This window comes from Rhinolophus sinicus, chromosome 1 (assembly GCF_057876585.1).
Source record: "Rhinolophus sinicus isolate RSI-liver-muscle chromosome 1, RSI-T2T, whole genome shotgun sequence".
Taxonomy (NCBI): domain Eukaryota; kingdom Metazoa; phylum Chordata; class Mammalia; order Chiroptera; family Rhinolophidae; genus Rhinolophus; species Rhinolophus sinicus.
This window is the reverse complement of record NC_142501.1, coordinates 119275700-119303392: the sequence shown is the minus strand read 5'-3', so window position 1 is coordinate 119303392 and position 27693 is coordinate 119275700. Positions and strand designations below refer to the sequence as shown.

The 27693-nt window shown below is 36.6% G+C and overlaps 1 protein-coding gene across 1 annotated transcript in view; it reads right to left on the bottom strand.

Moving 5' to 3' along the window:
* Nucleotides 1–6482: 6482 nt before the first annotated feature.
* MRC1 (mannose receptor C-type 1) overlaps nucleotides 6483–27693 on the bottom strand; it is a 78825-nt gene continuing 57614 nt past the window's right edge. The window contains exons 21-30 of the mRNA XM_019752082.3: nucleotides 27250–27364; nucleotides 24086–24252; nucleotides 21487–21589; nucleotides 18118–18350; nucleotides 15051–15216; nucleotides 14001–14150; nucleotides 10118–10231; nucleotides 9422–9586; nucleotides 8305–8346; nucleotides 6483–7434 (exon numbers count right to left, since the gene is read on the bottom strand). Of these exons, the coding sequence (XP_019607641.3) occupies nucleotides 7184–7434; nucleotides 8305–8346; nucleotides 9422–9586; nucleotides 10118–10231; nucleotides 14001–14150; nucleotides 15051–15216; nucleotides 18118–18350; nucleotides 21487–21589; nucleotides 24086–24252; nucleotides 27250–27364 (1506 nt within the window). The 3' untranslated portion in view covers nucleotides 6483–7183. The remainder of the gene's footprint in view (nucleotides 7435–8304; nucleotides 8347–9421; nucleotides 9587–10117; nucleotides 10232–14000; nucleotides 14151–15050; nucleotides 15217–18117; nucleotides 18351–21486; nucleotides 21590–24085; nucleotides 24253–27249; nucleotides 27365–27693) is intronic.

Genomic DNA, 27693 nt, shown 5'->3' with positions numbered 1-27693 from the left:
ACAGATTCATTAGGCAAGTAACACAGTTTTGAGATTAGTGTGAATGGACATCTACTGGGGACATCAACGAGGGCCTCGTGCCTGGGATACGGAAGTGACACCTCATGTGGCTCCGGTGAGGTAAAGAACAAGAGAACAAGGCACCTTCCCACTCAAGTTGGAGGAACAGGAAGACACAGCAAGGAGCCTGGGCCCTAAGTTATCATCTAAGTCACACGGGAAGGAGTCCTGGCAGACTGTGCTTGGTGTTTTGGTTGCGTGAAACCAGATGCATCCTTTTCTCCCTTCATCCTCAGGGGCCCCTGGCACAATCTCTTTGATGAAAGTTGGCTCTCATAAAAGACAGGAGAAGTCTTCAGTGTCACATAGATGTGCCTTCTCTGCAAAACCCCAGACGCAGAAGAGTGCTAAAATCTTAACTTCTGGTTCAGAATAAGGCAGGAAATAGAGAGATTTTTAAGAAACAACTAATCCCAGAATAGTTAATGAAAGTCATCCTTACCATTTATTAAAAAAAAAAAAAAGTTTCCTTACCAGTATAGTTCCTGAAATAATTTCCAGAAAACCTTTAATTCAACAACTAACAACTTAATTCAGTGAGCATGTGTTTGAAACCTGCTATGCGCAAGTTATTGTGATAGTTTGTGTGACGTACAAAGATTTATGCGATCACTGCCCGGCTCTCCCATGCCCTTGGTCTAAGTGGGAGACCTTGACCCATCCCCAAACAATCCTAATACAGAGTGGTTAAGAGTGTGTTCTGTGTGGGAGGAGGAAATACTCACTCTAATTAAGGAGAAACGGAAGTATTTCACTTTCAGTGAACAACATCCAATGAGAAAAACTCAATCCAGGGATTTCCCTTTGAATTAAACTTTGGAAAACAGGAAGGAAAATAAAAAGATAGTTTCCACTCAGGGTTTGTAAAGACTGGGAGCCAAGAAATGGGGCAGCCCCACCTTGAGTAGTCAGCCTCCATCACGTTCACTCTGTGCCTTTCGGCCTTTGCGTCTTCTCCCCACATACTCTTCCCGGACCACTCCCCAACCCTCCAGTGATCAACGGCCTAATCTTCCTCAACTATGAAGTGAGGATAACAATAGGCACTTGCCTTACTCAAGCTGCTGTGAGGGTTTATGCAAATAAAATTAAACAGTAATACAGTTAATGACTTGCACATAGAATATAGGACGTGTTTGATGAAGGTTAGGCATGACTTATGTATTTATGTGGTGTCTTACTCAGATATTTCTTTAGCATCTGCCTTGGTCACTGTATATTAGTGATTCAGTGATGAACGGGACAAGATCACTGCCCACAATCGCAGTTTGTCAGAGGAAGAAAGCCTGGAAAACTATCCCGCAGGATGCAGGAGGGTAGGTGACAAGGGTAAGCTCAGCACATGCTATGGGAACCCCTAACCATGTGCTGAAACCACGGGCGGCTGCTGGCGTCTTCAGCATCTTCCTAAGCTCTGCCAAGACTACTGAGAGTGGCTTCAACCCTCGATTTATTTTTTTTGTCACCAATAATCTGCATAATCTCTCAACTTTCTTGTTGAAAGTTGGAAGGTTGGGTGGTGTCCATGGGGTGGTGGGTGTGGCCTTCAGCTCCGTGTCAGGTGGCTGGTATATTTGCTGTTGACTCAACTCTTCATGCCTAGTGGTGGTCACTGATGTCTTAGACATGGATCCTTAGGGGGAGGGCACTGAGCATCTGTGACAGCAGTGTTGGCTTCTAAGTTCAACCAAACGAACATAGGTCTGCTCTCAGTGCTAACTACGAAATGGCCTGCTGGTATCTCCAGGGTGATACCCTTTGCAGACGCGTCAAATGTCTGGGGAGCTGTGACCTTACAATTGGTATGTTCAGAAGCACTGAGTGTGTGGATGTAACCACTTGCCCTTGGCGAGGTCCCAGCAACAGCTTTTCAGCTTGTAACTTACACTGTTGTCAGTTCTCTGCTTTGGTTCGTCACAGCATTTTACTACTTGACACTTCAGTATCAGATGAGGTGGAAACAAAAATTCCATTAGTTGAAGAGAACAAGTTCAGAGCTGAAAAATGCATGAATTATAGATGTTGATGGCTACCCAGGTGTTGTTTCTATGATAGAGGCATTGAAACACTTTTTTCACTTTGTTAGTCCTTTCTGTGAGTTCCTTAGGGTTGATGGCAGCTATCAGATTTCCTTTGGTTTGACTGATAACGGGAACTGTTAGAGTGTCAGAGGAGGGGCGAGTGTGGCTCTTTCCACCAAGAACATACTCTCATTGTCTGTAGGCTTTTTTTTTTCTTTCAGTTTTTGTCTCAGCCTGTGTGACATGTGTTGGCAGAGATGCCCTCTTGGCGAAATCATGGTGTCTCACGAGAAAGGGAGGATTTTGTAAACGGTTCTTTGATATCCTGAGGCTTGGCACTGGGGAACACACTTGGTTGAAGATAGGCCAAAAGAACACAGTGGCTTGGATTCTCTGAAGATGAACTTGAGGAAAGGTTACCTGGCTTCCTCAAACTCATTCTCCCTGCTCCTCTCTGCCTGCACGAAACCTACAGAGTACTGAGATTTTGCTGACTTTCAAGGAAGAAATCTGGCTTCTACACAAGGACAAAACAGAAGCAAAACAAGCACAATGACTGGACACATCTTGAGGGGGAGCTCGGGGGAGAGCTGAGGCTCAGGAAGTTTCGGCTGAGGCCCCTTGCAGGTCATGCCACACTCTCTGCTGCTCGGCAAGGGAGTGTGTGTCAGCTGCTCAGGCAAAGGTCCCAAACTGAGTGCTTCCCTCTTCCTGCTCCGTGGGTTTGGCTTGGTGGTCCACCCCGGGTGAGGAGTATAAAAGGATGGAGGATGGTAAAAGTACCTGCTCCAGTACCTGCTCTGTGACACATACACCACAGGTACTTGAGACCAACACAGGCTTACCAGCCAGGCTGCAGTCCACATATGGAGGAGGCTCACCGCAGAGTTAGGGGGCTGGCAGGGTACGTAGGACATGGGAACAGACTCTTCTCACAAAAGCAATTCATATGTAATCCATCTCTAATTACAGCCTACTGACCCACGGCAGCAAAGGCCCCCAGAGAAGCCTAGACACGTCCAGAGGACACCAGGACTTTTAGTTATGGGACCCAAATCAGTAACACAAAACACATAGAGACTGTAGAGATTCAGTCCATCCATCTCTGAGCCTAGGATCTCCTGAAGGAGTCAAACTTTGCCAGATACATAAACTGTCATATTCAGAGAAGTAGGTTCCTAGAGACTACAGATCCCGTTCCTTCCCTTCTTCTCCACTGGAAACTTCAAGTCCCCTCCCTCTGTCCCAGCCAGCTCAAAAGCCAGGGCCGCTGAGTTTCGGAAGTCACCCCTAGCGTGGCACATGGCAGTCAGCAGAACAAACGTCTGGACCCTCTGGATGTCATGTAAATGAGCCACTGTGCCTAGCATATGATAGGCACTTGATTACTTTCCCTATTACCTTGAGAGGCAAGTTTGACTCTGATTTCCAGAAAATTGAGGGAAAAATAAGAGACGGAATTTTCGTCGAAATATTTATTACAATTTTTCTCAAAAACGCTGATGAGGTTTCATCTGCTCTTTCACTTTTAAGAGAATAAAACTGACTTACAGAGTTATGATGGTCATGAGCATTCGAAGGTTTCCATTTTCTCCCTTTTATAACATGAATCAACTCTGACCCAAGGAAACTGACATTTTTATGACATGGGAGTCTCTATGGGGACAAACAACTTTCTGTTACCTCCCACAGCATGGAGAAGTGGTTCTTTTCATGAAGATCTAGGGTTCTGCCCAGGACCATATAATTTCTGACCTTTTCCCTCCTAGAGTAAATTTATATTCTAAGATTACACACACACTAAAAACAAATTCTCAACTTACACGTACTCATTAATGGTGATTGTAAAGGCAATGTAGGAAACATAGGGCATTGGGAGAATGTCTCAGTCCATTCAGGCAGCTGTCACAAAATACCAGAGACCTGAGAAACAACAGAACTTTATTTGTCACAGTGCTGGAGGCTGGGAAACCCCAGATCCAGGAGCCAGCAGATTCAGTTCTGGTGAGGACCTGTTTCCTTGTTCATAGACAGCTGTCTTCTCCCTGTGTCCTCACATGGTGGAAGGGATGAGGAAGCTCTGTGGGGTCTCTTTTATAAGGACTCTAATCCCATTCATGAGGGCTTCACTATCATGACCTAATCCTGTCCCAAAGGCCCCACCTTCTGACATCATCCCATTGGGGGTTAGGTCTCAATGTATACATTTAGGGGATCACGAATATTCAGTCCGTAGGAAAACATAACGGAGTTCAAGACAAAAAGTTCAGGAGTGGATTTTAGCATCTACACTTTCTGGTTAATTAACAGACAGAATGGGAAAACTGGGGCTTTCGTTAATGCTATTGGCTATACTGTTTTTACCTCATGGATCATGTGAGATTTCTAACAGCTTTGGGGAAATGCTATCTCAATGGAAAATGATTCCACAATAAGAGTACTTCTCACGGTCACAGCCTGACAGCATCAGACTTTCCAGGGCCGCTTGTTGAAATGCAGATTCCAGGACTCTGACCCAGTTCTACTCTAATCAGAATCGTAAGCACGGGACCAAAGACCTCTGCATTTTGAATCAGCTCTCCATGTGGCTCATATCCTCATCAGAGTTCGAGAATCTCTGCCAAAACCCCAAATCAGGAGCAAGCCCAGAGTCTTGAACTTTCTTGCCCTTAAAGAAAACTATTAAATCAACAGAAAAGAGTGCATGGTGACTTTGTAGGGTTTCTCAAATCTCCTAGAGAACTCTGTGTACATGAGATGTAATCAGACCCATAAAGAGAAAGCTGTGATAGGAAAGGTTTTCATTCTACCCACAGAGCTAGAGGAATAAGATCAATAATCTTTGCCAAAACCTAATCATGCTGAGCTGCCATGAATAACTAATATTTTAAAGCCCCACAGTGCAGCCAAGATCTCGGGCCAATTCAGCAAGCTTTTGCAATGTCAGTGTCAACTGAAGTCGTGAAGAGACTCTTAAGTTATATGGTACTTTAGTTAATGAAGATCATGGAGAAAAGTGAAACATATGAATATACTGGAAAAGATTGAAATTTTTAGCTGATTTGACACAAAATACCAACGTCACCAAAAAAATCGGAATATGCCATTATATAAACAACTGTCAACAAACTGATAAGTGACTGTCATCAATTCAGAGGTATTTAAGATCACTCATTGCACACACACACACACAAAAAAAAAAAAACACCTCAAAATGAGTGCCCTGAAATATTAGTTCTTGTATATGAGTGAAATTCAATATTGTCGCATATTTCACCATAATCCTAAAAGTTTATGCCATATTAGCAATAACAAATTATGTAGCTGAAGGACCTTTTCTAAACTATCAAAGATTTTTAAAAATTCTTATTGATCCTGCTAAAAACTGTATTATCTTTCTATTCCCTCCATAAAAAAAAAAAAATTACAAACCCACTGCCATATAAAAGGTATGATGCTTAATTTTATGTGTCAAATTGACTGAGCCATGGTGCCCAGGTAGTTGGTCAAACATTATTCTGGACATTTCTGTGGCGGTGTTTTTTTGGATGAGATTCATATTTAAATCAGTGGACTTTGAGTAAAGCAGATTACCCTCATCGTGTGGATGAGCCTCCTCTAATCAGTTGAAGGCCTTAATAGAACAAATAGCCAGGAGAATTCCACCAGCAGACTGCCTTTGGACTCAAACTGCAGCGCTTCCTGAGTCTTCAGCCTGCTGGTCTATCCTGCACATTTTGGACTTACAAAGCCTCCACAGTTGCATAAGCCAACTCCTTAAAATAAATCGATAGGTAGATGATGATAGATGGTATGGAAGATAGATAGATAGATAGATAGATAGATAGATAGATAGATAGATAGATAGATAGATAGATGAGAGAGAGAAAGAGAGAGAGAGAGAGAGAGAGAGAGAGAGAGAGAGAGAGAGAGAGAGAGAGAGGATAGATGGCAGATGGATAATAGATAGAACAGCCCCTTGGGGAAACCAAGGATGAGCTGGCAGTACGGTACATGTGTGAGATGTGAAACCTCCAACATATTTCGCAATGTACATGAAATTTTAAGGCAAAATTCTTAAGCAAGAAGAATTTGTTAAAGTGAGAATAAGATATTTAGAAATCTAATTCCCAATAGCAGTGCCTTTGATTGTTGAATTCTGAGCTGGGTCAGTGGTATAGGGAAAGATCTGGGGGACCTATGCAAGTCATTATGGTAAAACTCATTTTATACACGGTGTTTTAGCAACCTGTTCCAAAGAGATGAAAAATTTAATTTAAAGAATTCCTTTACTAATAAGATAGTTTGTTTGAGAGCAAAGTTAAATGTAAAGTAAATGGATAAGTAAATCTCATTTAAAACAAACTGTACACTTATCAAAATCACCAAAATACAAATCTATTAAAAATAGACCTTGTCTTTGATGTTTATTTCACATTATCTAAGTACATCCAGTTATGCAAATTTACATTTTTATTTCACACCTTTGTATTCCTGATATACATATAACAGGACAAAGAACTAATTTGCAATTTTCAGCCTCAAAAACCCTGCTTGGAGAAAACAAGATTCTCAGCTGTCTTATTCTTTCTGCACATGTATAAGGACAATTCTAAATAATTGGAGTGAATATCAAGACGGGTGGAAAAAAAGTGACTAAATTTTTATGCCACCTGAGGTTATTTGTACTTGATTTTTTAAATGGTCTTCTCATTGGCGAATTACAATTCAGTAGGTAGCATTTCTCTGGGAACTTCTTAAGCTATTTCAGGAAGCTTAGTTAGTTGTTTCTGGGGTTCTTATAATCTGCATGCAGTTGACAATAGCTACATACCAATGATGCTTAAATATTGTCATTATTGTGCTGTGTATTCACCTGAGATATTTTTTAAAGTGGTAGTCATTATTATTAACCCTCTTTTGTGAAAATACCTTGCCAGGCTAGGAAATGAGCAATTATTTCTTCAATTAGGCAAAGAAAAAGGACAGACCAGTGCAACACAGTACTAATTTTAAAGGAAATAATCAGATTGAATTAAAGACCTTAACATTTTAGTTATAATCTTATGAAGTTCAAATATACTTAAATGACATTTATGGTGCTAGATGACTGCATGTTCATTCTGCTCAATGCTGCCCACGAGGTCTTTTGTGTCACTCGTTCCTGGACCTGATCTACTGTTAAAATAGAGGGTGTTTTCGAAAGTGTTCTCTTGAGGAAAATGCACACGTCTCTTCTTATAAAACAAATACATCGCGAGGCCAGCACCCATTACAATCAGGAGGACCACAATAACTACAACGCCGGCCGTGCTGGAAGACTTTTTCACAGGGTCCATCTGCCTTGGGTCAGCTATAAATAAATAAAATCATTAGGAAAAAGGTGGAGGGAGGCAGAGGGTAGAACACTCTAGAGAACATTATAACTTTCTTTTTGAAAAACTAAAATACATAAATATTCCTTCCAGTGGTATTTGACAAACAGAAATGCAGGACATGAAAACAAGATAAAGGATTATTTTAGATGTTAAGATTATTGTTCAATTGCAAGAATATTTCATCTACCTATGTAGCATGGAGCTAGTTAATCAGTGTTTTAAATTATTTAAACCTGTGTCAAAATAATATAAGGCTGCTGGCAAATACATTATATGAAGATAAATAGACTAGTAATGATGATGATGATGGCAATAAAAAGAAAGTGAAAAAATTAGGGGAAGGAGAAAAATAATAGTAGTGGAAATTGGGGTTCATGAGTGTAATTAGTTGACAAATAGCACCCATGAGGTTAATAAGGGGGTTTGCAGGCAAGTCATAAATCTCACTTTTTGACTTATTTTAGCAGCCAACCAAATGAGTGAAACAGGATCAGTTCTCTAATTCAAGTTAGTATTAAAGTCAAGTTAAAAACAGTGCTTAAAAAAAAAATACTACAGGGATTCCTGAGAGAAATTTTTTCTATGGGTTCTCATAAGGCAACTCTTTGTAACAGAGGAATCAATGTCTTCAAAATGATCAATGGTAGAAGCACCAACCCAACTCCAAAGCCTGCTTTTCTAGAACATCATTCAAGGGAGGCTGATGACATAAGGACAAAGGCCAGTGTAGCTCAAGCAATTCTACTGGGAGTGCAGGGGATATAGGCGGGGATTATTATGGTTTTCAAAACAGACTATATTGATGCATTAATAATATGGAACTTGAACTTTCATAATGATCTTACCTTTTGTTGTCATTAATGTATGAGTTGGTTCAGCATCAATAACTGTTTGTAAAATAAGAAATTAATTAAATGTGTATAACATCCCATAATAATTGCATATAGATAGTATTATTTGGTTCACAAATGCATCAAATCCTCCATGTTTGGATTATGGTGATATGATTAGATAGATAGATAGATAAATAGATAGATAGCTGTTCTATAACAGCATTATACAGCTGCATTGTGAGTTTGAATATATTTGAAAATCTAAAAATACAGTCCTCTGATTTGCATTTAAACCACTGATAGTCACCCTCAAAATCTACCCAATCTACCCATGAATAATGTATTCTAGGCTAGTAGTTTAAAACTGGTCCACAGAAGCCTAAGGTATTACAAGGCATGTGAATGAAAAGTGAAATAAGATTCCCAAAACAACACCAAACGGTGTGACATCTTAGAGCAGAGTTTTAAAAGACTGAAGAACTACAGAATTCTAAAATAATGAAATCTACTGGGGATGGAATGTTAATTTATCCAATTAATTTCTTTAAATCTATTATCTAATGAATAATTTTATCTTGGGAAGGATGTTATGTGTAGTGGAATGCCATGAAAATAGTATTAAAGTCCAGAAAGCATCACATGATGGGCATATGACACTATTAATTCCCCCAATCCTGCCCTTCCATAGTCTGCACTCAGTCTCAGAAGGAGACTTAAGTGGTCTTACATGATTCATTCCGTAATAAATTCTGACTCTTCTCCAGAACCCTGGCCCCTTCTGGTCTGGCCAGGTGACTGCTTCATCCCTTTTCTTCTCGTGCCATAAGGCTTTGTAGCCTAGCTCTCCAAACTGCTTGCAACTTCATAAATCCATATGCACGGATATCCCATTATAAATGGATTGATAAATCAAAACCATTATGTCAACTAAGCAGACAGAGACTGTTTTGTGCTCACTCAGAGCTGCAGACATCAATTGATCACTATGGCAGACTGGACTTTTCACTTATGCCAGGGTAGAGCTTGCAAGGAACCTGCTGTCACATTATAATCCCACACCTGACATCTTAATATTTGAAAGTAATAGTGGCGTGTGAACATATGTACTGTGGGATAAGCTCTTACTTACTTTTTGGTCTTTTACAAATATAGCCTTTGTAGGAAGAACAGTGAATATTGTTCCAAAATCCAGAAGATGCGATTAAAGCTACACAATCATTTCGTTCACCAGAGGGGTCTCCTGTGTTCCAGTTCACAAAGGAGATTGGATTGTTGTTTATCCACAGCCACTTTCCTGAGTAATAAATAAAGCCAATAAAAATAGAAGTTAAAAAAGAACCCATCTTAAAATAAGTTCAACTTATCCGTGTAAAATTTCTAAGCATATTATTTTATACTACTACAATCAATAGTTGTTTACAACCAGACTTTTAGTAGGCAAGATTATAACGACTAATTATTACAGGGAAGGAAACTGAGAAGAATGTTTCTGATTTAGCTTTAGTTGAAAATTTATTCCTAAATAATACAAATATGTACACTTATCTTTCCTTAACATTCTTTTTCTGGCAAAAGATAGAAAATATTTTTTAAAGCTTCTTAAACTAACTTAGCTACAGAAGCTATTTTAGCAACTTTCAGGATAGCATAATATGTAGATCATTTTAAAATTCAGGTCTCATCTCAAATAAAAATATAGGTTTGAATTTTTGAACTCTTCACAAATTCACCATAATTTAAGGCAAGACATTTTGAAACTGAAACTTTGTTTTAAATACAACATTTTAAAATATCTGTGAGTAAATACTCATCCTGCAAAAATTACCTTCAACATTTCTGTATAATCCTATCCAAAAATTGGTTTTGCCTTGAAGTGGTTCAGCTCGATGTGATAGAAAACTCGATTCAGCAGTAGTTTCAATGGAAACCAAAGCGGAATCTGCAGAATATAAAAGAACAAATATGATGGAGGTACATTTACGTAGCTAAAATGAAGAAATATGAGAATATATTCCAAACAAAATAAAAAGATTTAATGAAACAGAAGTTAATGAAACTAATGTTAATGACACAGAGATAAGTGATTTATCCAATAGAAAGTTCAAGCTAACAGTTATAAAGGTGGTCAATGAGGTCAGGAAAACCATGCATGAACAAAGTGAGAATTTCAACAGATAGAAAATATTGAAGAGTAGTAAAGAAAAATCACAGAGCTGAAGAATATAATAAACACATTAGAAAATTCAATAGAAGAATTCAAGAGTTAACTATATAAATTGGAAGAAAAGAACACTGAATGCAAAGAAAGGGCAGTCAAATACATCCAGGGGAGTAAAAAGAAAAAAAAAGGAAAAAAAATGAAAAAGAGTGACGTTAGCTTAAGGGACTTATGAGACAACAACAAGTGAACCAATCGATATATGCATTATAGGAATCCCAAAAGGAGAAGAGAAAGAAAAAGGGACAGAAAGCTCATTCAAAGGAATTATGGCTGAAAACTTCCCTAACCTGGAGAAAGAAACAGACATCCAGATCCAGGAAGCCTATAGAGTTCTAATTACAATGAATCTAAACAGACCCATATCAAAACATGTTATAATTAAATTGTCAAAAGTTAAAAGACAAAGAGACATTCTCAAAAACAGCAAGAGAGAAGCTATTTGTTACATATAAGAGAAGCCCTATAAGACTGTAACCAGATTTTTCAGCAGAAATTTTGCAGGCCAGAAGGGAGTGGGATGATATATTCAAAATGCTTAAAGAAAAAACTGCCAACCCAAAATACTCTACCCAGCAAAGTTGTCCCTCAAAATTAAATGAGAGCATTTTCCAGACAAACAAAAGATGAAAGAGTTCATCACAATAAACCAGCCTTATAAGAAATGTTAAAGTTAGTTCAACAAGTTGAAACAAAAGGACACTAACTAGCAATGTGAAAACATTTGAAAGTATAAAACTCACTGGTAAAGATAAACATCAGAATACTCTGATATTGCAATAGTGGTAACTAAATCACTTTTAACTCTAGTATAAAGGTTAAAAGACAAAAATACTAAAAATAACTATTAATACAATAATTTGTTAATGGATGCACAATATAAAAAGATGTAAATAGTGACATCAAAAACATAAAATGTAAGGGAGAGTGTGAAAATGTAGAGCTTTTGTCTGCACTCAGAATTAAGTTATTATCACCTTTAAATAGATTGTTATAATTATAAGATATTTCATGTAAGCCTTATGGTAACCACAAAGCAAAAACCTAGAGTAAATAACAAAAGATAAAGAGAAAGGAATCTAAGCATACGACTAGAGAAAATCATCAAAGCACAAAGGAAGTAAAGAGAGTAAGGAAAGAACAAAGAAACTACAAAACATCCAGAAAACAACAAAATGGCAATAGTAGGTCCATATCTATCAATAATTACTGTAAATGAAAACAGACTAAATGCACCAAAAGACAAAAAGTGGGTGAATGAATTAAAAGAAACAAGATTCAGATAAATGCTGTTTACAAGAGACTCATTTCAGCTTTATGGATGCCCATAGGGTCAAAGTGAAGGGATAGAAAAATTATTTCATGCAAATGGAAAACAAAAGAAAGCAGGTGTTTGATACTTATATCAGACAAAATAGACTTTACTAAAACTACAATCAGAGACAAAGAAGGTCAATATATAATGATAAAGTGGTCAATTTATCAAACTATATAACAATTGTAAATATATATGCACCCAACATTAAAGCATCTTAACATATAAAGCAAATATTAACAGATATGAAGGGATAAACAGACATCAAAACAATAGCAGAAGACTTCAATACTCCACTTTCAACAATGGATAGGTCACTCAGACAGGAAATACCATATGGACCTAACAGATATATACAAAACATTCCATACAACAACTGAAGAATTCACATTCTTTTCAAACACACATGGAACATTCTTCAAGACAGACCATGTTAAGCCACAAAACAAGTCTCAATAAACTTAAGATTGAAATTATATCAAACATCTTTTCTGAGCACAATGGTATGAAACTAGAAATCAATTACAAGAAGAAAACCAAAATTTATATATATATATATATATATATATATATATATATATATATATATAAATTTTTGTTTATATATATATATACACATATATACACACACATATATATATATATATATATAAATTTTTGTTTTCTTCTTGTAATTGATTATATATATGGAGATTAAATTGATTATATATATATGGAGATTAAACAATACGCTACTGAACAATCAATGGGTTGTGTATACAGAGGGTGCCAAAAAAACGTATACACATTTTAAGAACGGAAAGAACTGTATTAAAATTACGCTGATGGTAACCACTTTGAGCACCTCTTGTAATTGCAGAAGTCGAACGTGACTGGTATTCATCTTCTGTTATCGGTATATATTGAGTATTACAATTTTAATACAGTTTTTTCCTTTCTTAGAATGTGTATACATTTTCTTGGCACCCTCTGTATGTATACAATGAAATATTACTTAGCCTTTAAACAGAGGGAAAACTTGCCATTTGCAACAACACTGATTAACCTGGAAGGCATTATGCTAAGTGAAATAAGCTAGACAGAGATACACAAATACTGCATGGTATCATATATGGATGGAATATTAAAAAAAAAAGTCAAATTCACAGAAACACAAAGTAGAATGGGGGAAACGGAAAGGCTGGTAAAAAGCGTACAAACTTGCAGGTATAAGATGAATAAGGTCTGAGGATCTAATGTATAGTGACTATAGTTGATAACACTGTGTTGTATAATTGACATTTTCTAAGAGAGTAGAACTTAAGTGCTCTCACCAAAAAAAAAAAAGGTAAATATGTGAGGTAGGTGATGGATGACGGGAAATCCTCTCACAATGTATAACAAATCATCATGTTGTACACTTTAAAAGTATTATAATTCTATTTGTCAATTTGACCTCAATAAAGTTGAAAAATATATAAAAAGTCAAACCTCAAGGTTGACTTTTGAATGGACCTGAAGGAAATGAGGATATAGCTCTTGCACACCACTGCTGATTCAGTGATTTAGCAGTGATGTGCAAGAGATATATCCTCATTTAGGTCATAATCAAAATTTAGTAAAAAAGAAAAAGATTTAAATAAGTGAATTTTTAAACGTATCCTGAAAAATTAACTTTATTTGACATTTTTATTTCTATTTGACATTTTTATTTCATGGGGAAAGCTATCTATCCATATCATGTCTATTTGAGTTTTCTTTTGTTTTTCTTCATAAATAAGATAACCAGACATAAATGTTTTCCTGTTAATGGTAAAGCAAAATGATTCCTGGGCACTTGTAAAACCTGAGCACTTGTAAAACCTGGGCACTTGTAAAACCTTTTAAGAAGTAAACACAAAATTCTGAATAATTGAGAATGAGAATCCTAACACTTTAGAATATTAGAGTGGAAAGTAAGAAAGACTTGTTCAGCAAATGATTGTTTTCTACAGGAATTCTTTAAGATTTTGAGGTGATCGTGTTAGAAATTATAGTTGGGGACATGATATTGACCATTCTGTTACAATATAAATTATTAAGAAAAACAAATAGATATTTTTGTATTCCTTATGTTTTAATGCATAGTGTTATCAGTATCATGGTAATCCAGAATAGATAATTGTGGGATTTTCTTACAGTAAATGTGGCACTTACCCATCCGAAGGCACTCCAGAGATGCTTGGCCCCAGGTCTTTGTATATGAAGACTCAATATAGTAACAGTGACCATGGAAAGGAATCCACGCTGTGTGTTCTGACTCGGGGCACCTGCCAGGCAGTTGTGGAGGTTCAGTGGCAGGGATCTCTGTTAATAAAAAGACATTTACAATAAAGTAAAGCCTGAAGTTTCTGTAGTACTTAGAATAATATATTAGCAGCTATGGAAAATTTCATCACCTATCATTATTTTAAAAACTTCTAATGCTAATCATTTGGATCCACTATTTTTCTTATTAGGTTTTATCTTTCTTTTTCATTTTAAATATATTTCAGTAGAATGTATTATGGTTGCAATCCATCACACTCATAATTATGAATGTAGATCTATAGATATTTACAAAGATGGTAAGTTACCAAAAAAAAAAAAAAAAAAAAAAAAAAAAAAAAAAAAAGTTACCCCCCAAAATTTGCAAAGAGTCTGACTTAAAGACCCTCTTTTCCATTTTTGGGATCCTAACCTCTATAGAGCCATCTTAGTTATGACTGACATCTGTGATATAACTAAATGCTATAGTTAGAACTATGGGACTTTTTACCACTGTCCAATTCTACGACTGCTTTTTAGAACTGTATCACTGTAATATCACTGACTCTGATGAATATACATGTATTCTGATAAAATTATATTGATATAGCTGTGCTGTCAACATCAAAAGTAATCATAATTTCCTGGGGAATCTGATACAGATTCAGAGGATAATCTCGGTACTAAACATTCAGAAATTCTAAAGAGCAAATAAACTCTAGCAATGAAGAAAATCTTCTGTTTTGATCTATGTATATTTATTTATTACCAAGTCAGTCTTTTGTTAGGTGAAATAATATGTTTTATCTTATTCTTAAGCTCCCCAGGACATGTGGCTATTTAATAATATCGACAGTCTAATAATATCGACAGAAATAATATCGACTGTTTAATAATATCGACAAATTTCCTTATCGAGGAAATTTCAAGTCCCTTGATCGCTTTTGTGTATTCATTTACCATCTGATCTTTTGCAGAGAACAAAAAAACTTTCGTTGCAATGTGCTGTCTTCCAGTAGCCATCAAGATCCAGATAAACACATGCTGATTTCAGTTTGGGTTCATCAGCAGCCCAGTTGGTGTACCTCACCCTCCATTTATCAATCCAAACATATTCACCATTGGTCTGCAAGAACACAAACAACAATTAACATGGAGCCTTGCTTCATTTAGAAACTACCAGGAGAACCGAGTGAGGAGTTAAAAACATATTTAAGAATATGATTTGACAAAGAATCTTCAACATTTAGGAATTCTTAAAAAAATCGTAGATAATTTCTACCAATTCAAATTTAGTAAATGCAGCCTTACTTTAAAAAAACAAAAACAAAAAAAGGACTACCTTTTGGAGATCCTCATAAATCTTTGGAAAATAATTTGAAAAACTGACTTAAAAACCTATATCGTATTCGTTGAAACTCTTCTTACTTGTAAGCTTTCAGTGCAAAACAGAGGTTTTAGCTTCCAAACGAATAAAATATTTATCGTCACTGAAGTAATAGTCAAAAGTAAATAATTTTCATTGAACACATGGGCCCTGGAGAGAAACACATCTTTTCTAATCTTATTGTTCAGTTATTGAAACAGGCCAGGGACAAATGACTTAGGTAAGATCCCACGTGTGAAAAAAAAAGGAACTTAGGTCTCTTGCCTTCCAGTTAGGTGGTCTTTCAACTACAACTAATTATGATGGCATTTTTTAAAAAGCTGACTGTTTTATTCACTTTGCACACTGAGTTTCTTATTAAATTTAGTCAAACAAATTTATGACTGCATACAAATTAATAGATAACATGAAATAGTATTTATCAATAATATCCTTTTAACAACCTAAAAGAGATTTTATAGGTAATGCCTAAGAACACATGACATACACCATTAACCAGAGGAAATTGATTTTTTAAACAATTGTTCCATTTTTAACTGCATTCTTTAATTGACCAAGCCAATTACCATAGACTTAATGACAAAATCAAAAGCATACGTTATCTCGTTAGAATTTTGTAATATTCTACCACGTTTAATCAAATAATTCTTACATAATCAGTAACTCCATAGATGTAAGAAAGATAATAGTACTGTTTTAGGTATAAATATTGGTATAGTGGAAAGCTATTTAATCTTTCTAAAAATAAATAAAAGCCTATTTTAAACTCACAAGAGAATTGTAACCATGTCTATGAAAAGAAAACAAATGAATTATCAAGAGTATTGATTACTAAAAATAGTCAACACAGACATAAAAATGCCCAAGTTTAATCACAGAAATCACTAAGAAGCTACTTACTTTTAAATATCCACTTCCTTGCTTAGGAAGTGAATTGCACAACGCATAAATTTCTATTTCTGCATCATGGCATTAGAAGCGCTATAAAATCTGACACCAACCTACCTTCCAGTGTTATCCCCTTCTATCCTTTTTCTCTTCTTGGTACTCCTTCCTATGTTTCACCATCCCAGACTTCATCTATAAAGCTTGACTTTCTCTGAAAAGCCCTCTTGGTTCTCTTCCCTGGTACAAATGATCCCTTTTCTCTCCTCTCATAGCACTTTGCTTATACCTCTCATTGACACTTCTTGTATCATCCCTTGATTACTTGTTGATACCTCTGTTTCTTCTACTACCCTGTTTACCCGAAAATAAGACATAGCTGGACAATCAGCTCTAATGCGTCTTTTGGAGCAAAAATTAATTTTTATTTTACTATAAGACCGGGTATAATATAATATAATATAATATAATATAATATAATATAATATCGGGTCTTATATTAACTTTTGCTCCAATAGACGCGTTAGAGCTGATTGTCTGGCTACGTCTTATTTTCAGGGAAACAGGATATGAAGTTGGCTGGTTAACTAGCTAGATGGATGGATGTATGGATGGAGGATAGATGGATCACAAGGCATCAGAGAATGCTCACTTTAAAAATATTTTGGCAACTCCATCACCATTCTTAATTCTGTGGCTCATCTCTGACTCCACCCCATTCTTTGCCAGGCTTTCTTTCTCTGTCATGGAATACAGGGAATTGACTGCAATGAAATTTCTTACACATACATGGAAGCTCCACAACTTCAGGACTGATAGAAACTCTAAAATGGTTTGTCACAAAAAAATAAAAAATATCATCATCGCCCAGAAACTCTACCCCTGACCTACTTTCTTAATTCTAATGGCATAGTTGTAATCATGACACTAGAAAGAAATAAGTTAATAAATAAATAAACCTGTTTAGATGTAGAATTTAATTTTAATATTCAAAAGCAATCTGAGAGTTGTCTATCAATAAATGAATAAAGAAGATGTGGCACATATATACAATAGAATATTACTTGGCCACAAAAAAGAATGAAATCTTGCTATTTGCGACAACATGGATGGATTTAAAGAGTATTTTGCTAAGTGAAATAAGTCAGACAGAGAAAGACAAATATCGTATGATTTCATGTATATGGGAATGTAACAAATTAAACAAACAAACAAAACAAAACGGAAACAAATGTATAGATACAGAGAACAAACCAGAGGGGAAACAGTGGATGGGGGATGGGTGGAAAAGGTGAAGGGGATTAAGAAATACAAACTTCCAGTTATAAAATAAGTCACGGGGATGTAATGTACAGCATAGGAAATAGAGTCAAGAATATCATAGTAACTTTGTATGGTGACAGATGGCTACTAGACTTGTTGTGGTGATCACTCTACGGGTATATATAAAAGTTGAATCACTAACGTAATGTTGTATGTCAACTATAAGTAAAATTAAATTTTTGAAAAAGCAATATGAGAGTTAACATAAGTTAGAAAAATCTTCATTTGATTTCTAACATACATCACCAAGTTCTTAGATCCTGGAAGGCATTGGATCCTTGAGATATTGGGCCTTTTTCATGTTTGTATCATTCACATACCTTGGCACAGTTTCTTACACATAACAAGTGTTCAAGAGAATGAACAGGAAAAAAATCATATTCAATCACAATGTATCAATCATGTCAAGTTGCATACGTTTCCACATCTTACCAAGTTACTGTTCAGGCCGATCCACACAGGTTCATTAAATGTTTGCATTTGCATCCACACAAACGCATTACTATAGGGATCTAGAATGCTAGCGACAAGGGATTTGTGCATCTGGCAATATTTCTCTGCCTCAGGCCATTGTAACTTTAATTTCATGAGTGAATAGCTGCTTTCACCATATTTACTAAAACCATCTGTTGGAACTGTTGCTGGAGAATGAGGCAAGGAAGCGTCTGGAATAAAAAGATTTTCATTAGCATTATCAATAAACATTACTTGAGTGCCATTAGTACTCGACTACTGTATTTCATACATCATAAAAATAATCAGAATCCAAACCATCAGGTGTTAAAAATATTTTCATGAGCCATTTCACACCTGAAAGCAAAGCTCTAGTTTTGAATCAGTATGCCTGATTGAATTAAATAATTTCCAAACTGTATTTAGAATATTAAGGTAATTATGTGATCAAGTTTCTAAACTAAAGAAACAAAAAAATCTTGCAAATTCAATGAGATCTAGTATCTGGATGAAAGGAAGGGCACAGTTTAACCCCATCAATTAAAGAACATCTATCATTCCATTGTTACAAATCTTTATTTTTCCATTTGGGTCAAATCCTCAAGGTCAAGAACCGTTTCCTCTCCCTCCTCCTACATGTTCCACTCTGTCCATTAAGTTACATCTTATTTGTATCTATTTGACTCTATCTGTGAGTCCCTGGTTCCTTTAACCTTGATCTCAGGATCAAGCTGTACTCTTATTCATGATGTCCTGTGCCCTTCACCCAGGCCACCCATATTTCAGCCGTACTGATTCAGGGGCTGGAGCCCATTGTAAGCCAGAGTCATTTGGCTTTCTAATCTTGTCTCTTCCATCTACTATCATGGGTTTCTAATTACTGTTCTAGGTTCACCAATACTCTGAGCCACTTCCTGTCAAGACACCCCCAAAAGACCTTAGCATGCTTTAGTAATGCTCTGGGGAAGAGGTCAGCAAAATCTAGCTAGAGGGTAAAATCTGACCTGTGGTCTGTTACTGTTACCCATGAACTAAAAATGGCTTTTAAATGGTTGAAATATAATCAAACAATATTTCATGACATGTAAACATTCTATGAAATTCAAATGTGTGTCTCTAAATAAATGTGTGTCTCTAAATAAAGTGTTCCCGGAGCACAGCCACGCTTATGTTTTTATGTATTATATGATTGTCCATGATTACAGCAAAGTTGAGTAGTTGCAAGTGAGACTGTATGTCCTTCAAAGCCTAAAATATTTGCGATCTGTCTCTTTACAGGAAAACGCTTGCCGACCCTTGATGTAGGTAGGGTTCTAGATATCTTTGCCTTCCGATTTTGTCTTGGCCACTTCTCTGCCTATTCCTCTACGGACCAACCCAATCCACCCGGCCTTGTTCTGTCACTACACAAATGCCAAACTTTCTTTCGATTATGCTGGTAAGGCAACAACTTGAATTCAGCAAGTGAAGGCAGTTTCCCCTTTCTTCTGCTATTGCTGCCACCTCGTGTTGGTAGAATATCATTAAACCAAGAGACCCAGGCCAGCATCCTCAACATGGTACAGCTTCAAAAAGGAAAGTTGACAGGTCTTATCATTTCCTGGCGTGGGGAGATCTGCGTTTGTATTTACAAACATCACTGGGAATTTTTTGGACCACTAAAAGTGGCAAAAGAGGTCAAGCTAAAAAAAAAAGTTTCATCGAAGGCTGTAAGGCTGTATACAACTAGGCAACTTAGCTCATCTATCCAATTTGCTTGTTTATTAAAACATTCTTAGAAAAATTATTAAGTAAAAACCTAATATTGAGAAGTTATTTTCAAGTGGTTAGATTATGGGTAATATTGCTCTTCTTTATGTTTTTCCATATTAGTTAAATTTCAACAAGAACATATGTATTTTTTAAATAGTATTTTTTATTCACATTTATTCACACATATTTGTGATAATATAATATAGTATAATATAATACAATGTATATAGTGTATATATGTACATACTATGTAGAGAGCAAAAATGCAGAAAAATACAATAAATGAAGGAACTAAAAATCACCCTGAATCCCACTATCCAAATATAAGCACTGTTTCTATTTTGATGTGTTTCCATTGTCCTTTTTTGTTCTTACCTTTTAAAGGGAGTTCATAGTGAGTTTTTTTGCATAATTGATATTCTATAAAATTTTATATTCTGCCTTTTTCTCTTTAATGCTGTGCACCTTTCTGAAGCCTAAAGTCATTAAAAATCTTCCAAATCTTCTTATTGGTGGGAAATATTCTGTCACTTATGTTTATAATAAAAAGAAAAAGATTTTAAAGAAGTGTGTGCATCCTCATGCAGTCTGAGAAGGAACCTCCCCACTTCGCCCCAAGAACAGAGGCTTGGATGGCATTTCTATGGCGTTACTGGGCCTATGATCCCGGTGCTGGGGGGCCTCGTGTACAGAGAAAAGTGACAATGGCCTCTACCGGCTTTTGGATTAATAGAAAGTGAGAATGTCTGCAGTACTTTACAATCATCTACAAATATCTTAAGAGATTTTCAGTCTTCACTGGTATTAGTCATGAGATAGCATTAGTTCCCTGATTCTCCGGAAAGTATAGAAAGACCTGTTGGATCTGGGAGAACAAGTACATTTGAACTCACATTCACCCTCTAAGAGCTGTAGTCAGGATGAAGCACCCAGCCCCTTTTCAACCCTCATCTCGAACCTATTTTCTTAATTTCTGATCTTCTTGTGGTAGCTAGACATTTTTTTTCCAGTTTCACTAGAAACTGAAATGTGTACAACCATAATCTGGACTCTCAGTAACTATCCACAGACTCTGTTTTATTTTTATTTAATTATGCTCAGGCTTCCTAAGATGAAAAAGGGAACACAAATCAGATATCTCTATTTTTTTAAGACACGGACTATAGAACAAGTAATGGGGCATATATGATGTTTTAGGCTCACGTTTCTCATAGATGTTTCTCAAATTATGCAAGTTAAACTGAGGCATTCTTGCTCTGACATTTTTAAAAAAGGTACAGGTAAATCCATAATTTCTAACAAAATTAGAAAGAGTTTCAGCTTCAAGTTTAGTCTACACAAAACTTTCTGGTAATGGATGAATGGGCATCCTCCTAATAAATTAGAGAAAACATCACCCCTATTGTCTGTCACAAGCATACACAGATTAAAGTGAGAATGAAATCTGTTGATATGAAAGGGAATGGTCATTTTTTAAAAATAAGTCTTCATTTTTTTAAGCACTTTCCTGTTCACAGCAAAACTGAGGAGTTCATTTAAAAAGAAAAAAATTTAAACCCCAGCTCTTGTAGACATGTGAGGTTTGGTAGAACTTACCAGGAGATGTGTGGCATATATAGCCTCGTTTACTGTCACAGGTGTCATCCATCCATTTTCCTGCCACTTTAGATTTCCCTCCAATAATAACAACACAGTCAGCCTGTATATTTAGGGAGCAAAGTGGGGAGAGGGAGAGAAATTGTGAATCAACAATTATTTAAATCATCTCATTAATAAGCCAAAAGTATCCCTCACCCCTAACCTTCAAATTTTAAGATTGTCCTCACTCACCTACAGTATGTTCTATTCATCCCTACTTTCCAAACACATTACTCACACTGAACTTTGGCTATTTAATTGAAAACCAAATGGAGTTGGGTACATTTTGGAGACATGTCTGAGAAACTTTGCTATCAGAAATTTCATTAATTCCCCAGTCCAACTGCTAACACAGTTTGCACTACAGTTAATTTCTTCTCAGCTTCCCTGCCTCCAGCCTCATTATCCTTTGGGCCTCAACCATTAGGAACCCCCCCAATCCTACATTTCAGAGATTCTCTCATACCCTTGTCCCTAACTGGCTATTTTTATCTTCCATTGTCCTGGCTCAGAGACTCTGCTCTAGTTCCAAAAACATGTATGCAACAAGCATGTTTCCACCACCAAATGCATTTGAAAAGTTCTCTCCACTCCTTTTATCAAACTATTTAATCTTTCCCTTTTTCAAGTCCTGAAATTATAATAACACAGTATGTATTTTGGTCCCATTTTCATGAAATAAAAACTTTATATTTTTATGCACACTAAACAAAAGTCTAGAGATAAAAGTAACAAAAAATTAAGGTTTTCTTTGTTTGTTTGTTTTTTACCTCTGAGGGATGATATTGCAGATTTTGTTTCTGTTGTTTCTGAAATTCTTCATATTCTAAAAACTAAACAATTGGGTAACAAAGATATTTTTTGCTTTACATAAAATTGACCTCTCGCTCCTGAAATCTTTCTGAGCAAACTCTATCTCACTCCATTCTACTTTAACTTCTTCAGTAAGTTTTCAGCCCTCAGTGATGTAATAATAAGGATTCAAAGAATTTCTCCACAGAAAATCACTTACCCACCACAAAAACAGATCTACTCTGCACAAAGCGACCAAATTAATTCTCGTAAAGATGCCATTTTGATCAGGTCATTTTCCTGCTCAAACCTTTTTTCATTGTCCATCTGACAAAATCCAAACTCTTTCATAGGGCATCTAAATTTCTCTATTTTCTGCTTCCCACCTTCAAAGCTTATTCCTTCTTCTTTTCTGCATAAAACCCCTGCCACATCCAAAGCCATTTATCCCTGACCAAACCTACCTAGTGCCTTTTTCGTGAAGATTTTATTCACCTTGCTCACTTAAGAGGGCCTTCCCTAGCCTCTTACCAAATTCCCCTGATCATTATGTTTTAAACTTCTTGAGTAAAAGACCCCTAGCTGATTCATATTCCTTCACTCCATTCACAAAGGGTTCCACAGATATGTGTTGACTGATGAGATTCTTCCACCCCATAGTAAATTTCTTTCCTCCTAACTACTACAGTGCTTTATAGCTGACGATAATTATGCACTTTGCTTTCTTTACTGTCTTCTTTCTTATATAAGACTTGTGGGCTAGCTTAAGTGTGAGCTGCTTTAAGGTAAGAACAAAATCTTATGTTTCTTCGTGTTTTCACAATGCTCAGTACAGTGTTTAACATTGATTAGTTCACTATTCAATCATATAAGATTAAAAGTAGTTAAATAAAGAAGCAATCATCTGTCTCTTGGGTTAAAGCACTTAGCACAGTATTTGACACGTAGTAAGCACTCTGTAAATGTGAGCTTAATGATGATGATGATGATATCTTAGAAGTAGTAAGAGCTTCCAGACCTATACCCCAAATACTACAATAGCTTCAAGAGCTTACGGGCAGCTAAAATAGTCACAGGGAAATAAAGTACAGCATAGGGAATATAGTCAACAATATTATAATAATTATGTGTGGTGAGTTGGGTACTAGATTTATTAGGGTGAGACGTGGAAGGAGTTTGGAGGGAAGAGTGAAAAAGGTAAAGGGATTAGGAAGTACAAATAGGTAGTTACAAAATAGTCTCTGGGATGTAAAGTAAAGCATAAGGAATATAGTCAATGATATGGTAATAACTATAGTACCAGGTGGGTACTAGACTAGTCAGGGGGATTATTGCTTCAATTATATAAATGTCTAACCACTATGCTGTACACCTGAAACTTATACACAATGATACTGAATGTCAATTGTAATTGAAAAAAACATACATAAATAAATAAATTTTTAAAAATAATTTAGGGGCAGCTGACACACAAACAAGTTGATAATTCTGGATTGCAGTGTACCTTTGACTACAAGAGAGGTCCACACTGGAGCTGGTTTTCCCTATCCCTCACTGCCATCACCACCTGCCCCCAAGCTGAAGAATGCTTAACTGAATTTGTACCCGTTGTCAAGGCTGGCTCAGTCTACAACAGTTAAAATCTGTAAGAATGTATCAGATCAAACAGTACTCTGGTGGATTTTTCACAGAAGATGAATCGCTAAGATGATGATTTGAGGCAAACTCATAGTGTACAGAGAGGTGACCTGAAAGTGATATTTACATCTTCATAAGAAAGACTGCTCCTTCTTCCGCCAGGGTAACCTTTCCCCCAGTTGGTATAATGAACCCCACGCCCATCCGTCCAAAGGAACGTGTGCTCTGAATTGATATCATTCAGCCCAATCCAGGCATTAAAAGTGGAGTCCTTCATTTGATAGGTAAGAAATGCTGTAAGAAAGTTTCACAAGATAATTGTTAACGTTGGGGAAAAATACTGAAAATACGGAAAATATTCAAATATGTTCATCTTAAAATACCAAGCATGCGATTAATGTCTTTAGTATTATTTAAAAGCACCTACTCTGAAAACAAGCACAGTCTAACCTTAACATTGTATGATTGCTTCAGCTTTGGACTTTGAAAAGTTTCGCACAATGAAAGTCTAGGTTTTTTCTGCGCTACGACAGATAGTTTTACAGGTCGTGCCCTGCCCAAGGGCACTGGAGTACTGGGAAAATTTGTAAATTTGGAACACTAAAGTCCATCTCATGCCCCACTCTCCATTTCACACACCCCGATCTGCATCATGGCTACCTACCACCCTGCAGTAAGTGGTACATTTTTCTAATTCACACACAGTCATCCTATGAATTAGCAGGTGTCCTAATTTTATAGATAAAATCATCTGATTAGAATAACTAGGGGGCAAATGCAGCTTTTCATCCAGAAAGGTTTTGAAAAACGAACACTATCTGTCAAAACAAGAAGCATTAGGCTGTCAAGTGATCACCACCTTGGAGTGCCACCCCAAAAGAGCTGCCCAACTGGGACTTCCCCTGTGCAGCCAACTTCTAGGGGTCAGCTGCTGTCCACAGAGTGTGCGGGGACCCAGTGGGCACCCTCATGCTATGTGGTCACATCACTAGAAGGTCTAGAGAAATTCAGAGACTGTAGAACAAATATGGCCTCTTGTTTCCTTATCAATTCCATAGCAGACAGGATGGTAGAAAATATCCAGAAGCAAAAAAAGGCTTGAATGTACACATGCCTCCTGCCCACTCCATTAACCCATCCCCATGGCTCCCACAGCAGCAGCCTTGCGTGCGAGCAACTGTACCTGCCAGCAGCTGTGGATGCCAAGGAGGATAAGCATCAACGCCACAGAACAATTTCTAAACATACATAGTTGAACACGACTTCTGAATGCAAATAGGAAACCGAATGACTAAGCACTTGGGTTACTAATGGAAAATACAAAATAGAGAGAAACCCTCAGAGGCACAATTATCTATTTATTCGTGAACAATTTCATGGAAGGGCCGCTGCTCCACGCTTACTCTTCTACAGAGTGGTGGATGCAAATACCACCTTGCTCAGAGATTTCTTTATTTTTCAATTAAGTAAGGTTAAAAAAAAAATAGTTTTTGCCTGCCAATATTTTTCAGAGAGAGAGAAGAACATGGGTGGATGTATATTTTGGCCTTATTTTATTTCCTAAAGATCATAACTTTCACCCTATCCCCAATTCCAAATTAAATGTGGAAAGGCTCTACCTACCAATATTTCAGCACTGACTTTTTTCTGCAAACAACCACAAAAAGAATTCAACAGCATGTACCTGTTTTGCCAGGAATAATGTTATTTTATGTGAAAATTGTTTCCTTCTGCACATCTCTATTACCTAGGTTCTAATTTTGTTATGCCAGGAATCAGCACTTTGTGGTTACAAGAGGAATTCAATTCTTCTGTTTCTCTGTGGGTAGCTAAGCCCAAAATGTGGTAGTCTAGTTAGAGAAATGTGGATATTAGATTCTTAAAATGTTTTTATGATATGCTATGGTTTGACCCTCTTCTTTCAGTGTCTGGCAAATTGCTGAACTTGTCGACGGTTCTCAGTGAAAGCCTGGTTGATTTATTGTACAATATGTTCCAAGAGAGCAACAGTGGCGTTGATGGAGTAAAATAAACATTCGGGAGAGCGCCATACATGGTTCTTGTGTCTTTTTTTTTCTCCCTTATATATTTTTGAGCCATAACCATTTTTTTCCGGTAAATGATTTTAGACGTCAAAGAATCTTGGAACCAAAAAGGAATTTAGAAATTACCCAGACCACATCACTCCCCTACAACATTTGCATTAATTCACGCACAACAAGCACTGAGCATCTTCCACACTAGGTACTAGTCAATATATGGGACTCTATAGCATCCGTTTGAGTACCTTCCAGTTTAAGCATTTTCACAGCCCCTTAGAAAACTCAAGAAGCAGCCCATCCAATCGATTCTAATTGCTAGAATGACCTCATCAGTTTCAGCCTAAATCTATTTCCCTATAACTGCCACTCGTTGGTTCTAGATCTTTCTTCGGGAGCCATAGAGGTTGATCCTTCTAAGTCTACATCCTCTCTTTTCCAGGCTATGAAACCTGAGGGCCTTTCGAACAGTCCTCACATGCTGCCCGCTGTCATTTCTAAACCCTTCATCAGTTTAGTCACTTTTGTCTGAGTCACCTACAGCTGGTCAACATTCTCCTTAGAGTGACAAGTCACAAATTTAACCTAATATCTATTTCAGATAAGGTGGCCTGAAAAGACCATGCAGAAGTGGTCCAGCACCTTTCTTTGGACTTCTTTGAGTTTTTAAAATCTGCTACATGGCTATAGCAAGTTTTCTTCTTCAAAGCTCTGGCTTACGCTTATGCTTTATCAAAATGATTTTATCCATTTGTTCAAAGTTGATATTTAAAAATCAGTTTTATCGCATTATAATGTGTGTGGTCACATAATTAGAAGAGCAGTAATTGGGAAACCATCACTTTTTCAGTGTATTGCTAGCACTACTCTATTCCTTTGCTTCTTTGGGGGAGCAAACTGGTTTGGTGGAAACTCAATGGGATATAAGCTGGGAGATGCAGCTTGAGTCCCAACCCTACCTTTAACCAGAAGTTCCTTGACTCAAGGCTCTCTGAACACCATTTTCCCATTCACAAAATGGCGTGATGACACCTGCTTCACAGAGTTGTTCTGACAATGGAAAGGCACTTTATAGGTAAAATGTCTCACAGGGTGCCTACAACTGAGTAAAATAGTTCTCGGTATGATTTTTTTCTCTTTCTACTTTTCACTCCGGAAAACCAAAAAGCCATTTACTGTCAGCAATGTCCTACCATTTTATGAGGAAAATTACGTGTGTAAATGTATCATTGACTGTACAATGTCTGCATACCTTGCTCTTTTTCATTGCGTATGGATACCAGATTTCCTTTCAATTTAATGCAAGCTTGTCGTGCGTCCTGCCAATTTTTTCTTTCTTCTTCAGCAAATCCAAAGATTTTGAAACACTGGAATGGAAGAAAAAAAAATCCCATAGGGATTAACTAAAGATAATAGTAAAAAGACTACTGAAAGACATCAAAATTATTTATGAAGATTATAGCTAAATATAAATTTCCTCACAACCAAATAAAGATCTAAAAAATTAAATCTGTTTTATTACCCACTAACTTTCTTAGCAACGCTTTTCTTTTTCCTCTCTCTTGAGACAACTATTTGGATAATATCTTTATATCCCCAATTTCCATAGAGAATTTGACGTGGGACTCTCCACCTATTCTTGCCTAAAATTTTCTCCAGTGATGAAGTAAGCAAACGCAAACTTTAAGCTGAGAGA